Genomic DNA, 14,129 nt, shown 5'->3' on the forward strand with positions numbered 1-14,129 from the left:
TATTCCAGCAGAAGTCAAAAATCCCAGTAGATATATATTAAAAACATAAACACCTAGATGAAATACATATATCAGAATAAGCTTTTCATATATTCCTTTAACCATCACTGACAATTTAAAAAAAGCTTGTTTTCCAGAATAATCCTTCCTCAATAAATCCATGCTTTCTACAGATCTCCTTGATGTGACCCTGCTGGTTAATGGACACAAGATAATTTGAAATTGAAAGACTACTATCATTATCTTAGCCACAGAGATATTTGCTATCTATACACCAATTCTTAATAAACAAGGTTTATAAAGTGAAATAATAAATCAACATATGCATGAGGAAACACAAGTAAATGATTAATGTTATTATTTTCTCCTTAGAATTTGATAAACCAATATATCTCCTTTGATTCTTCTCTGCAGGGCTCCATGCAAAGCTGGATGAATTTATTACAGTTTTTATAAAATTTTTATAAAATGTTCTTTTAGCAGAGGAAGAGGCTCCAGCACTTTAGTAAGAAAATGAAACCCAACAAAACATTTTCTTCAAGTCTGACATGCATCACAGGTTCAGAAATTTGGTAAGATTTTGATGACAATCCAAGGGAAAACAGGTCCTTTTTCATACATGTTTTTCCAGCATATTTTTGTCTTATTTTTTTAAAAGGACATTTAAAATAAAAATCCCTACATAAATGTAACGGATCCTTATAGAACAGGTAGCACAGTTTGTACACGTATTACAAGGAAGGTTACTAGACAGCAAAATGTCTGGGTGAGTAGGGGCTAAGAATGTAAGAAAATCAACTTTTAAAACTTTAATCCTGTTCTTTCACCTGGAGTAAATCGGCATTATCTCATTTTTGCTACATTCAACATCAAGCTGTGTTCTTTTTCCCCTTCAGCTATACAAGACCTATTTTTTTAATTCTTAAAAGGCTTGTGTGACAAAAATAGTTATGTAAAAGAACAAGCACTTATAAGAACAGTTATATTTCATTAAACATGCTTTTAAAAATATACTATATTGCTTCAATTGTCTTAAAACTCTTAGCTAAAATGAGACAGCACAAGGTCAATATCAGATGTCAGGACTGAAATCTTACCATTATGTCTATTGCTTTGTTTGCAAACCTTGGTCTCTCTCTACCAGTAATATTAAATTTGTGTATTTGGCAGCATGCACATTTATTTTCTGCATTGATCATACAGTCTTTGCCATTAAAATAATGTCACTCTTTTCTCCTTAAGAGTTCATTATATCTAGATATTGTGACATAAAAAGTAGGTTTATTCATTTGAAATTAGATGCTACTATTGTTAATTCTAAAAATTATATAATGCACACATATACACATAATCTTGGGTATCAATTACATTTTATTGATGTAATACAAATCTATGGGCTTTTCCATATGAAATTAAAGACTAGTGCAACTAGTTTGTTATAGTATATTTGAGATGTACAGGTGATTGCAAGATAGTTATATCTTTCATATTTTATATTTACATATTTAGTACATTGTTTTTATTTACATTACTAAGCGTATACTATAGATATAAATTGGTTATCTGCAGTGTACAGTTAATATTGCATTTATGACAAGAGGGCCTTTAGGCCTTCAATATGACATTACAGATCATGCTAAATTATTGAATTGTTCCAATATCTTTCCTACACTAGTAAATATTAAATGGAAGAATATTGATATTAGATAGCAATTCAAAATTTTAACAAAGGGATGTAAAAGTGGCATAAATATTTCTTCCATGTAACATTTGGTTGAGATGGCACTTTTCCTGAGTTATACAAAAAAATCAAAACACAATTTCAAGGAAAAAGAAATAGAAAAATAAGTACATAGAGAAAATACGGCCAGAATGATATCAGCTTTCCATAAAATACCCCATTTTTATAACACAACATTGGAGGATAGATTCACTCCCACTTTCTGATGTGCTCAGGGGTTTTTTTTTTCACAGCATGAAGTATTATTCAGTTTTGAACAGGAAGCAATAATGATACTAAGAAAGCTTGAAAGTCATATCAAACAGAATTAAAGTTTTTTTTTCATTTCTCTTAATATATTTAACACAGTAACATGTGTTTTACATAAGGGAAATTCCTATGTAAATTACACAGTTTAAAAACTACAAATCCATGTCCTATTTTCTTTTTTTATGATTCATACAATTATCATTCTCATTACATTTCAGCTGCTTTTGGGGGGGGGGTTGTTTTGTTTTACACAATCTGACAACTTAAAAATAATAATGCACTGAACTTTAAAGTGTTGTTATGTTTAAGATATAGATATATAGATATATATATCCTTTGACTTACAGACTTCATGGGGGAAATACTGCAAAACTAAATGTCACTTCATTATATGATTAAATTCAAGAACCTATTGTGAATTACTTTGCATGGGATGTTAGTGGATGGATAATAGGATTAAAATTAATGCAGATACTTAAACAAAAAGTGATGGTGCAACTCCTCAATAATGTAGCTCCATCAGATCATTGTTGACTTGGAACCTCTCACTAATTGTATCCCCATTTGTGACCATGCTTCTGTGTTACAGTAATACCAGAACTACTCTGTTTTGTTCAGTAAAGCTATTAAACAGTATGTATTTGAAAATGAAATCAAATGGAACTGGATTGTGTTTCACAATCACATATCCCAATACAATCCAAATGCATAGTTAAACAATGCCAGAAAGAGAGTAAGAATAGGGTAAATACTCTGCTGAACAAAATATCTTTAAACAATAAACCTTGAAAAATCTTTGCAGCCTATGAAAAGCCAGAAAAATAGTTCTATTGCCCGTAATTATCATATATTTTGGCATCTATACATACAGAAAGGAAGTCAACATATACAAACACACTAAGGTATTGAAATAAAGACTTAAAGGCACACTTGAAGAGCTCCTAATATTATGTTATTCCATTTATAGTACAGGCTGACTCAGGACTTAGTGACAATATGAGTGATAAAAAGGTTTTCATAGATCATACTTTAGTAGAAGCATAATGGCATCACTGCTAACTTTTCCAACAACCCTTCCTCTATACAAAGATCAAGAACAATTGGCTTGGTCAACTGTATGCTAGATATGGAGTCTTAAAAAAAGAATAAATCACCTTTTGCATAAAAAGGTATACCAGTGGAAAAACTTTAACTGCTTGATTCTATTAGTAAACTGGACTCTCCAGTGGGTTAATGGTTGGTGAATATTTCAGAAAGCCAAATAGTTTATATTATTAATAAAGTCCTTTAACTGAATTCTTCAATAAGTAGCTGCTAAACTGACACATTTGTTTTATATAAGTGGCCTCTTAACTAATCAAGAAATCTGCTTGATAGGTGCAAGAGAGTGGATTTGAGAAGACTTCATCAGTCCAGTTTTCTAACCCTGACCAACACAGCGCAACTCCATGCTTATATTCTAAGAGCTGAGGCGCATGGACCCACACCCACAACAAAACACAATGTCAAGTGCCCCATCATATTATAAATTCAAAATAAGGCAGTAGCACATCAAAACATATTCTTCACCTATAAAGTAAGATTTTGACTAGGAAAGAAAATCTTGAAATTAAATGATCTACATGCTCAAAAATGTTTTAAAGCATTAGCTTAGTAATACATTATGGCAAACCAAACTTATTCCTACATTATGGTCAATATAGTTTGGAAACTCTAAAGTCAAATAACATAGTAAACATTATCTGCACACCACTGGGTAAAAACATCTGGGGATCTCCTTTGACAAGGCATGTGGCATTATCTTCAAGTTTTAAATATTGTGTTCCATAAAAATCTATTCCTGGGTTTCACTGGGTAAACCAACTTTATATTTAAAGTACTTAAATATCTTGCAGTTGGGAACAAAATAAAAATAAGTGTGTACAACCTCTACATGACCTTCTTGCCTAATTCATTTGTCCTCATTTTCAATGCAAGACTGATTATTCTTATTAGCTTGCGTGCACCTCAGACAGCAAAAATACTTCCATCAAAATAATGAACATAATTGACTAGGAACAAAGCTGATGGAGACAACACAATCAGTCATTAGATCCCAATGAACATAACACACTTTCTTCATTCACATAGTAACTCAATTACCACAGAAAAAAGGGACCATAATGAAGATAAAATTTAATCTGTATCTTTTTTTTTTAATCAGTGAACAAGAATATTTCTTTTTAAGCACACAAGATTTTCCCCAAGCCTGTATTCTCCATTTCTTTGGTAATCCAGTAGCCCCATAGCTTCTTGCTCAATAGTAATACAGGAGCTGTAGACAATTATGTGCCAGCACAATCACAATGTGGAAACTGATTTGGTGCCACAACCAGAGCCATGCTTTTTTCATCTCTTGTAATGGTTGGGAGCATCTGCAAATGCAAACTTCAACCTGTAGGCTTCAGCAAGGAGAACACTGATATCTTCATTTCCCCAGTGTATCGTAGGCAAATTCTGTAAAAAGATTAGTAGTTCCTTGTGGGAAAAAAAAGACAAAGAAATCAAAATATATATTTTTTGTTAACTTCATTGGTTAGTTTTGCTATATCAGTCCAAAACTTCAAGATTGGATTCATCCATTTTGAGTTATTTTTAGACATCTAAACGTATATCTCTAAAAACACAATAAAATACTGAGCAGCTCATATGTTATTCAAGAGCAAGAGATCCTGACAGCTTTAGATCACCCAATGAAGCGGCATGGCCATATAAATACAGCAGTAATTCAAAACAGAAAAAAGCAAAGCAAAATTCCACTTAGGTATAGTAGAATGGATAATGGCAAAAAGCGTTGATGTTTAATTAATCCCCTCTCATTTGGAATGACCTGATCCAGATCTTCCTGCCCACCCAAGTCTTGTTATGTGTTAATTTCATAAACAACCAGAATTGATCTACAGAAGCTTTCTTCTAATATATTTGTCTATAATTCCCACATCCGCAGACAATATGGTCATTGGCTATACGGGTTAGAGAGGGTAAGCATTGAAGCCAAACACCCCAAAAGGAGAGTAGGATGGAAAAAGTGGGCTTACAACTTTATTATCTAACCTTTTATTTATCCAATATAAATGAATAATTATTTCTTGTAAAGATCTTTTCCAGGGTAGTTGCCGAGTATTATTAAGCAAAGGATCTTTAAACATCACTTATCGCTTCAGGCATTCATGGCAAGGAATGCTGCCTGATCAGTCCAGTTCAAAAATGCTTATGTGCATCTCTACATGAAATAATGTTAAAACTTGGCATATAAGCACCATCATATCTATCTCACAATGTGAACAAGTGCTCCAAAGATAAGTACATTTACGAACCGAGAGATAGAAATCTGAAGAAAACAAATAGTTTGCCAACTTAAACAGTGGCAAATAGATTTTCCTTCACTATGTAATTCATGCTAGCTTTGGAGTGCTTTGCTAAGTATTTTATTTCTAAGAATAAACTTGTTCTTAGGAGTAAAATAGAGCATAGCCTGTAATAATTTTAACCAGATTTATTTTAAAAACTGGAAAAGGATTTGTAAAATGAATTCCCTTAAGACTAAGCCAGCTATTAATAGTTAGATATCCTAGTGCAGTTATGGACCAGCTGTAAAAGAAAACACATACGTACAATATGTCAGTTTCAAATATAAATAGAATAAACATAAACCAAAGTTTGAAATAATACCAATAAAATGAACAGGAAAAAGGACATGCCTCATCATCTCTACTTCTCTCATTTCACATGGGCCAACACATTACATAAGAACAGAAGTACAGACCTGCTAGATCAGGCCAAGGACATCTTAGTCCAGCATTTTTTTTTTTTTTTTTGCAGTGGCCAACCAGATGCCTCTGGAGAGCTTATAAACACAAGGCTATAATATACTGCTGTTGTTTGTTTCCCTTCAATTTCAATATGGAGTAATCTTTTTTCCCCAAGTTTAAGTTAAAATAGATTGAGGAAACATAAAACAATATATGAAAACAAAGCAAATTGGAAAAGGACCTAATTCATCCATACTTAATTCCAACATTACATGATTCCTCTAATTCCTTCATCTCAAAATGGTAGCATAATGTGGCATATCTCACAATACGAGAGCATTTAGACTCTGTATGCCATGCATTTCCTGTGTGCCTTCAGCAATTAATGTTTTACTATGCCAATTGTCATCAATGCTCAATGTCCAGAAGGTCAGTCCATTGTAATATTAAACTTTATTGCAACAAATACTTTTGTTGGACCTAGTTGTTTTACCAACATTCAGATTATTATTCTTCCTTTTAATCAAGAATTGTCCTCAGTAAATAGATGTGCAAATGGAACCTGAAAAATGTTACAAGCCAATTTGATATAAAAAGAATGTTCTTACTTTATTTTTAACGGTTTCATCCCATTTTGCAACCAATGGATCAAACAAAACACAAGTGTGATTCATAGAAAAAAAAATTAAACTATGTTTAGACCAAAAGATATCAATTCTATATAAATATGGTTAAATCTTAAGGAAGTTCTATTTCTCTCTCCCTTTCTGTCTCTCACATAAGCCTTCAAATGTGGTGAATAAACCAAATTTGTGTACCCCACTTTATCAAATTTATCAAGCAATCCACAGCTTTCACAGGACATCTTTTCATTTTTGCATACTAAACTCATGCTGCCTTTCAAAATGTCACTATTCTTTAGAACAATTCTACATTCTGACCTGGATTTGTTCAGTATTACTTTTTGTATCCATCTTCCTCTAAACTATCTTTGACAAGGTTTCCAGAATCATTCTAAATCTCAAATGAATCAGTAAAACCAGTTTTTATAACTGATTTCTTTGACAATTCTGTTATTAGTTGTGGAGGAAAAATCCTAGCCAACATCTGGATGACCTAGCACCAAAAATAGAAAAATAAGTGATAGTTATATTTGACTCAACAGTCAGCTTTTACAATTGGTCAACAAGGGCTGACAGTTCTCAACAAGGTGAAACAGAAAAGGTGACATTTTGACAGAACAATCTTCCATTAAACTTTCAATAATATAAGGAGGTATTCTACCCATGTGATTAATTTCAAATTCTCAGCGGAAACTAGTGAATGCCTTAAGATGCAGAAAATAAAGCTAACAAATTGAGGGGATATTACTGTCTACTTTAATGTTTCAAAAGGAATAAACTACTATAGATTTTCAGAATGGTGCATACCAAATTTTGAGCACTCAAATAAATTGCATGGTTCTCTACTTTATCTATGTATCTTTTTATAGCATTGATTCTTAGCCTATATTCTCAAAAGCTTTGTCAGAAAATTATATGCTAGTCACACGAGAAAGAGCTACAGTTTTCATGGATTTGTACTACCTAAAAGTAAGTTAAAATTTTGGGACTAATTTGACATTTATTAAAACTTCTTGAAACTGCCCTTCCTTCTCATGAACTACAAAAGTATATACGAAGTACACAAGTATAATTAAATAAAGTATAATAAAAACATTAAAACAGCACCATCATCAATGATATAAAAACAATAGCAAAAATAAAATAAAATATAATAAAATAAAATATAATAAAATAAAATAAAATAATAAAATATAATAATCAATTAAAATGTCTGGGTATACCAACTTTTTACAGTGCTATAAAACAGCTGCAATATTGGCACAAATTGGATCTCCGTGAAAGAAGTATTTCACAATTAGGGGACACAACCAAAAACATCTGCATCAACATATCACTCCTGAGACCTTTGGAAAAGATCTCTAAATAAATTTCAGATTCCCTGAAGAGAAGGTAATGGGTCAACTAGTATAGGAAAATTTCCTTCTCTGGATATTTGGGTTCTAACCTTTAGAGCTATAAAAATAAGCACCAATACCATGAATATATATCACAGCTCCTAACTGGCATGATGTGACCCCAAACAGCTGTACTAAATATTATTCTGGCTGCCAAATTTGACATTAGCCTGATAGCTTTTAAATGTAACCCCCGTGGCAATGTACTAGAGTAATTCAACTGGGATGTTACCAAAATATGAGCTGATGAGCTAGCTGACACTAACAGAAAGCATTTCTAGCCACCAAAGTCACCTAATCTTCAACTACCAATACTGAATCATGCCAAGCATCATGCCAGAAACTCTGTCTTCTTCAACTTCAGCTTATTGGTCCTCATTAAGTTCATTACAGATTCCAGATGGAAATTCAGAACCAGATAATCTGATCTCAGATGGCAAGGAAAAGTAAGGATGGGTAGGACTTCAGGGGGAGAAATGGCAAACTGAAGATGGCTCCATGAAAAGCAAAGCCAATGACTGCAGCAGAATGGAGAGCCGGCAAATAGACAGACTCTTCATAATTCCTCTCCAAACAAGGAGAGGATTTCAGATCACCCATAAGTGCTCCAGACATTTGCTCCTCATTAAGACACTGCAAGACAGCAGTCTCCGGCAGGTTTAGAGCTCTGGGAGATGAGGGAATAGCCATATTTTTGCTCAAACTGTGGTCAGTGCCTTGTAAAGGACACTGGGTTCACATACTTCCTTTCTAATCACGTTCAGAAATTGCTTGTTAACTGTTTTTCAGCTATTTAACCTTTAAATTAACAAGTTTTGCACTGGGTGAGTTTCCTTCTATCCTTAGCAAAAGAAGTCTAAAATACAAGTTTAAGGACTTAATTTGTTTTTTCTGGAATAAACATTTGATTAGTACCATTTGGGAGCATATAGAAAATTTTATTCTCAGCTGCTTAGATAAATATCCCACAGCATCAATAATAATAATACGCGGGAACTTAAATGCTAGGATGGGATTAAATGATCACACACTGTTCAGTCAATTTAAGGTCTATTATGAGGAGAATGTATTAGAGGAACCTTTGTACCCTAGAGAATTTAAAGATCTAAAAGCTAACTGGGCAGGTTTATGTGCAAGACAAATGATTGCACGCCTGGATCTATGCATTCTTAATGGTTCCGTAGGAGGGGATTACCCAGCAGAATACACTTATTGGGGGTCAGGAAGAAGATCCACAGTTCATTATTGGATAACTTTGTGCAATCTATTGAAATTCCTACGGAGGATGGAGGTAGACCCTGCTTGCGATATGAAAGAGAGCCAGATTAATCTGGACAAAATCCCTCACTGGCCTCCAGTTAGAGCACAAGAGGTATCCCAGCTGACTGGTGCTGATTGTGTCTTGTCCGAAATAATTAAAAGAAACTCTAATTGGTGGGCACCTCTACTAGCTTCTCTCTTCACATATATAGATCAGACTGGTTACATGCCAAAGGACTGGGGAATGGCAATTATTGTACCAATTTATAAAAAGGGTAACAAAAATGACCCATGTAATTATAGACCCATTAGTTTATTGAGTGTAGTTAGCAAGTTATAGGCTAAGCATTTAAATTATAAATTACAAGATTGGATTTTGTCAGAGGGCATAATTAGAGAGGAACAGGCTGGATTTAGAGAGGGGAGATCAACAATTGATCACAACTTGGTGCTTCATCACCTTGTATTAAAATATACATATAAAAGAAATTTTCCCTCTTTGTGGCCTTTCTTGATTTTAAACAGGCCTTTGATTCAATGGCCAGAAGTGTTCTTTGGAAAAAATTAAAAAACACAAATATTGACAGACGCCTCCTCTATTTTATACAGAAATTATATTCTAATTCTGTCCTAACAGCCAGGAACCACGCTGAGACAAGGAATAGGTCTCTAGTGTTTATTACTGCTACATAACAGAAAATCCTAACAAACTGAAGAAGCGTGGGAAAAACCCAGACATATAAACCCCAAAGGCTAAGGCGGGCCCGATCTGTGTCTCTTTGAATGGCTACCTAATTCCTCAGTACTACGCATGCGCTTTACAGCCTGGATGGGAGCCCCCTGCTCACCATCCTTACTCATGACATCACCCTCCCCTCCAGATTCACATTCCATTTCAGCCCCCTCCCTTCCAGAGTCTTGATAAGATTCGATGTCTCCTTCTAAGGTCCCATGGGAACTGGGCAACGATGGAAAGTCTTCAAAGGAAAACTCCTCCAAGGACGAATCAGTGCTGCTCTCCAGGTCTGATAACGCTTCTGGCCCAGGTGGCCGCTGCTGGAAAATAGCTAGATAATTATAAGAGTCGTCCCCGCTCCCCCCTGGGAAATGCACGCCTGAGGTGGATGGCTGCGGGCCCCCCCCCCTCTGTAACTGGAGTCAAGGCTTCAGGCGGGGGTAGAAGGTGCAAACTTACGAATTCCTCTGCCTGCTCATCCAAGTGAGAAATCACTGGTAGAGTGCGAGGCTTGGGTTTGTGAGGGAAAAGCTGATGGAATCGATGAACCAGTGCTGGAGCATGTACATCTCTGGCATTCTCCCACGTGCACTCTTCCTCAGGGTACCCTTTCCAGTGTATGAAATATTGGATGCCCCTTCCCCTCCTCCTAGAGTCCAGAATTTCCTCAACTTCGTATTCCTCCTCCCCCTCCACAATTACTGGAGGTGGGGGGGGGGCAGTTGCGATCGTAAGGCACTTGCGGGAGGGTCTTTAGCTAGCAATGATCTGTGAAACACTGGATGGACTTTCATGGATGCTGGTAGCTGTAAACGATAAGTCACTGGATTTATCTGCTATACCACAGTGAAAGGGCCCACAAACTTAGAGTCCAATTTCTTGGAGGGTCTGGTAGAGTTCAAAAACTTGGTAGAGAGCCACACTCTGTCTCCTACTGCAATCGCTGGCCCCTCTTGTCTGTGAGCATCTGCAGCTCTCTTGTAAGCACTCTTTGCCCTGCTCAGCTGCTCCTTTAACAACTCCTGTGCGGCTTGTTGCTCTTTAAGAAAATCAGCCGTGGCTGGAACAGTTCCCTGCTGGGAGGAGGTGGGCAACACCCGAGGGTTAACCCCGTAGAGTGCCTGGAAAGGGGACATCTTGGCCAAGGATTGCACAGAGTTGTTATAAGTAAATTCTGCCATGGGGAGCAGGGCTGGCCAATTGTCTTGCTGATAAGTGGTGTAACACCTGAGATACTGCTGTAACCATTGGTTAATTTTCTCAGCTTGCCCGTTACTAGCAGGATGATGCGATGATGACAGGTGGATCTGAACCCCTAATGACTGGAAAAGGGCCCTCCAGAACCTGGAAGTGAACTGTGGGCCTCTGTCACTCACCAAGTGATTCACCATGCCTCTATACCTAAAAACATGGTCCATGAACAACTGCGCTGTGGCTTGTGCAGATGGGAGGCCCTTGCAAGGAATAAAATGCGCCATTTTTGTGAAAAGGTCCACCACCACTAGTATGGAAGTCAGCCCCTGGACCGGGGGTAAATCAGTGATGAAATCCATGGAGATTGTATCCCAAGGCCTACTGGGGGTGGGTAGGGGTTGCAAGAGTCCTGTGGGCTTCCCTGGGAGAGGCTTGGCTGGTCTGCAGGTGTGACAAGAAGCAATGTAACCCTTTATGTCTGCAGTCATCTTAGGCCACCAGTAGTCTCTCAGAGCTCTATGGAGAGTTTTGAAAACACCTCCGTGGCCTGCCGTTTGATGGTCATGGCAAAGTCTCAGTACTTCTTCCCTCAATGAAGGGGGAATATATAATCGCCCACTATACCAGAGGATTCCTGCCTCCACATTGAATGGGGGGGGCAGTGTCTTGCAGGCCCTTCTGGAGGTCATCCATCCTGGCCCTGGCATACAGGTCCTGTTGCTGCTGAGCTCTGACTCTTGTAAATAGGTCCTCTGCTTGTCTGCCTGCTGCTAAAATCTCTGTTTGGTTCCCCCTCATAGACTGATCAAAGTTGTGAGGTTGTAATATACCTCCTGCTGAGTGGCAGGGGTTGCCTGAAAGGATCGAGACAGGGCGTCTGCCAAGCAGTTTTGTGCCCCGGGCACATAAGAAATAACAAAATTGAAACGGGAGAAAAACTGGCTCCATCTGATTTGGCGTGGGGTGAGGGATCTGGTGTTTTGTAGAAGCTGTAAATTCTTGTGATCGGTGCAAACTTTCACAGGAAAGGTTGCACCTTGTAGCCAGTGCCTCCACTCTTGGAATGCTGCTTTAATTGCCAGCAACTCCTTGTTAAAAACATCATAGTTTCTCTCTGCTGGTGAGAGCATGCGTGAAAAAAAGGCACACGGAAGCAATGTATTCTCGGCTTTGTTTGTATATTGCAATAACACTGCCCCAATGGCAATATCTGAAGCATCTGAATGCATTATGAATTGCTTCGTGGGATCAGGGTGTCTTAACAGCGGCTGGGATGCAAAGGTAAAGGTAAAGGTAAAGGTTTCCCTTGACGTAAAGTCCAGTCGTGTCCGACTCTAGGGGGCGGTGCTCATCTCCGTTTCTAAGCCTTGGAGCCGGCGTTGTCCCTAGGGACACTTCCGGGTCATGTGGCCAGCATGACGACTCGGAACGCCGTTACCTTCCCGCCGAAGCGGTACCTATTGATCTACTCACATTTGCATGTTTTCGAACTGCTAGGTGAGCAGGAGCTGGGACGAGCAACGGGAGCTCACCCCGCCACGCGGTTTCGAACCGCCGACCTTCCGATCGGCAGCTCACCGCTTAAATTCTTGGAAGGCTGCTTGCTCTCTCTCCCCCCAAATGAATTTTGATCCTTTCTTCAAAAGCTGTGTGAGGGGTCTAGCCCTGTCACTAAAGTATTATATGAACCGCCTGTAGAAATTGCAAAATCCTAGATATCTTTGTACTTCTTTAACATTTCGGGGAGGTGGCCAAGAGAGAATTGCCTGGACCTTAGAAGGATCCATGGATATGCCTTCTGTTGATACCTTATGTGAGAGGGGAATTTAATAACTGTACTTCAAATTCAAGGGAGTAGTAAACAGGAAGAGACTAACGAAAGTTGAAGACTCGGATGTGGGTAACTGACCCTCTGATGCCCTGTTGTGCTTGCTCACAAGAAACCGCATATGCTCCGGCAAGTGGGTTTGCAGCTGGGGAAGCTTTGCAACTGGGGTGAGTGCTTCTCGCTCTCGTAAGGATATGGTTAACTTGCTTGCAGAAAAAGGGGAAGTTAGAAAGTTCAAAAAGGGAAAGGTAAAAAGTTCAAAAGTGTACACGTGTCTCAAACTCATGGAAATAGGGAAGTGGTAGAAGCTGGCCATAACTGGCTTTCATCTGCTGATGCTAAAATGCTTATGTGTCAAATAATAAGAGGAGGATTGTGAGCCAAGCCTCCTAAAGGGGGGGGGGGCAGCAATAGGGCAGGTGGTTTACGAGAAAAGGCTAGTATAAGCAGGAACGAAATTTAAGCAAGATTGTACGCCAAGCCTCCTAAGGGAGGGGCGGCAGAGAGGGAATAAAAGAGCTTGAAATGCTTAACCTGGTGCTCTCGGGACTTTGGTCTACCTGCGAGTAGAGCCAAAACCTGGGAGCCCAGCTTTGCAAAGTTGAAAATAAACTTCCTTCCTTCGAGCCAACGAACCGGGTGAGTGTATTTTGTTGGGTCTTTTTCCAGCACTCTGACAATTGGCGAGCCAGCCAGGAGCCCGGAGGCCAGGACCGATCCAGAGGGGACCAGGAGGGGGTAAGTGGCCACCACTTCCCATTGGTGAAGTGTCTCCACTCGGGACCCCTCGGGACCGCCGGCACGGGCACCTTTCAAAAAGGACGACTCGAAGGAAGGAACGGAAACGTCCGACTGTTTGGGACAGCGGGCGAAGGAAAGCCAACCGGTTGGTGGTGCCGACTGTTTGGGAATCAGTTGAGAAATATGCCCAGTCGAAGGCTCTGACGAGAGACCAGAATAGGTGAGTTATAAGTCTTGGAAAGTCGTGACTGACCGGCGGGCCCTTGTGTGGGTGGTTAAACAGTCGCAGTTCCTGCAGGTAGCCGTGAGAGTCCGGTGCCTCAGGTCGGCTGTAGTGTTCCCGTGGGACGGGTATAGAAGGAGTCAGACTTTAAAAATAGCCAGCGCCTGCTGGGAGTCTGATAAAATCTTGCTGAGAGGAAGAGGGCTTAAAATTCGCATCCAGCGTGGGCTGGAGTCCTCGTGGCGAGACTAGATAGTGAGCGGTCAGTCATGGGGAAAGCATAGAGCAGACTACCTAGGTGACTGGAGGCTGGAGTTCAGGGAACTTCCAGCTCTGAGGCTCGGGG

General features: G+C 38.7%; 1 protein-coding gene across 1 annotated transcript in view; it reads right to left on the reverse strand.

Annotated features, from left to right (window-relative positions):
• Positions 1-2,314: 2,314 nt before the first annotated feature.
• The window catches only part of TBC1D22A (TBC1 domain family member 22A), a 173,782-nt gene continuing 161,967 nt past the window's right edge, over positions 2,315-14,129 (reverse strand). Inside the window, exon 13 of the mRNA XM_063307950.1 lies at positions 2,315-4,507. Coding sequence (XP_063164020.1) covers positions 4,379-4,507 — 129 coding nt within the window. The 3' untranslated portion in view covers positions 2,315-4,378. The remainder of the gene's footprint in view (positions 4,508-14,129) is intronic.

The sequence above is a fragment of the Candoia aspera genome, chromosome 7, assembly GCF_035149785.1.
Source record: "Candoia aspera isolate rCanAsp1 chromosome 7, rCanAsp1.hap2, whole genome shotgun sequence".
Taxonomy (NCBI): domain Eukaryota; kingdom Metazoa; phylum Chordata; class Lepidosauria; order Squamata; family Boidae; genus Candoia; species Candoia aspera.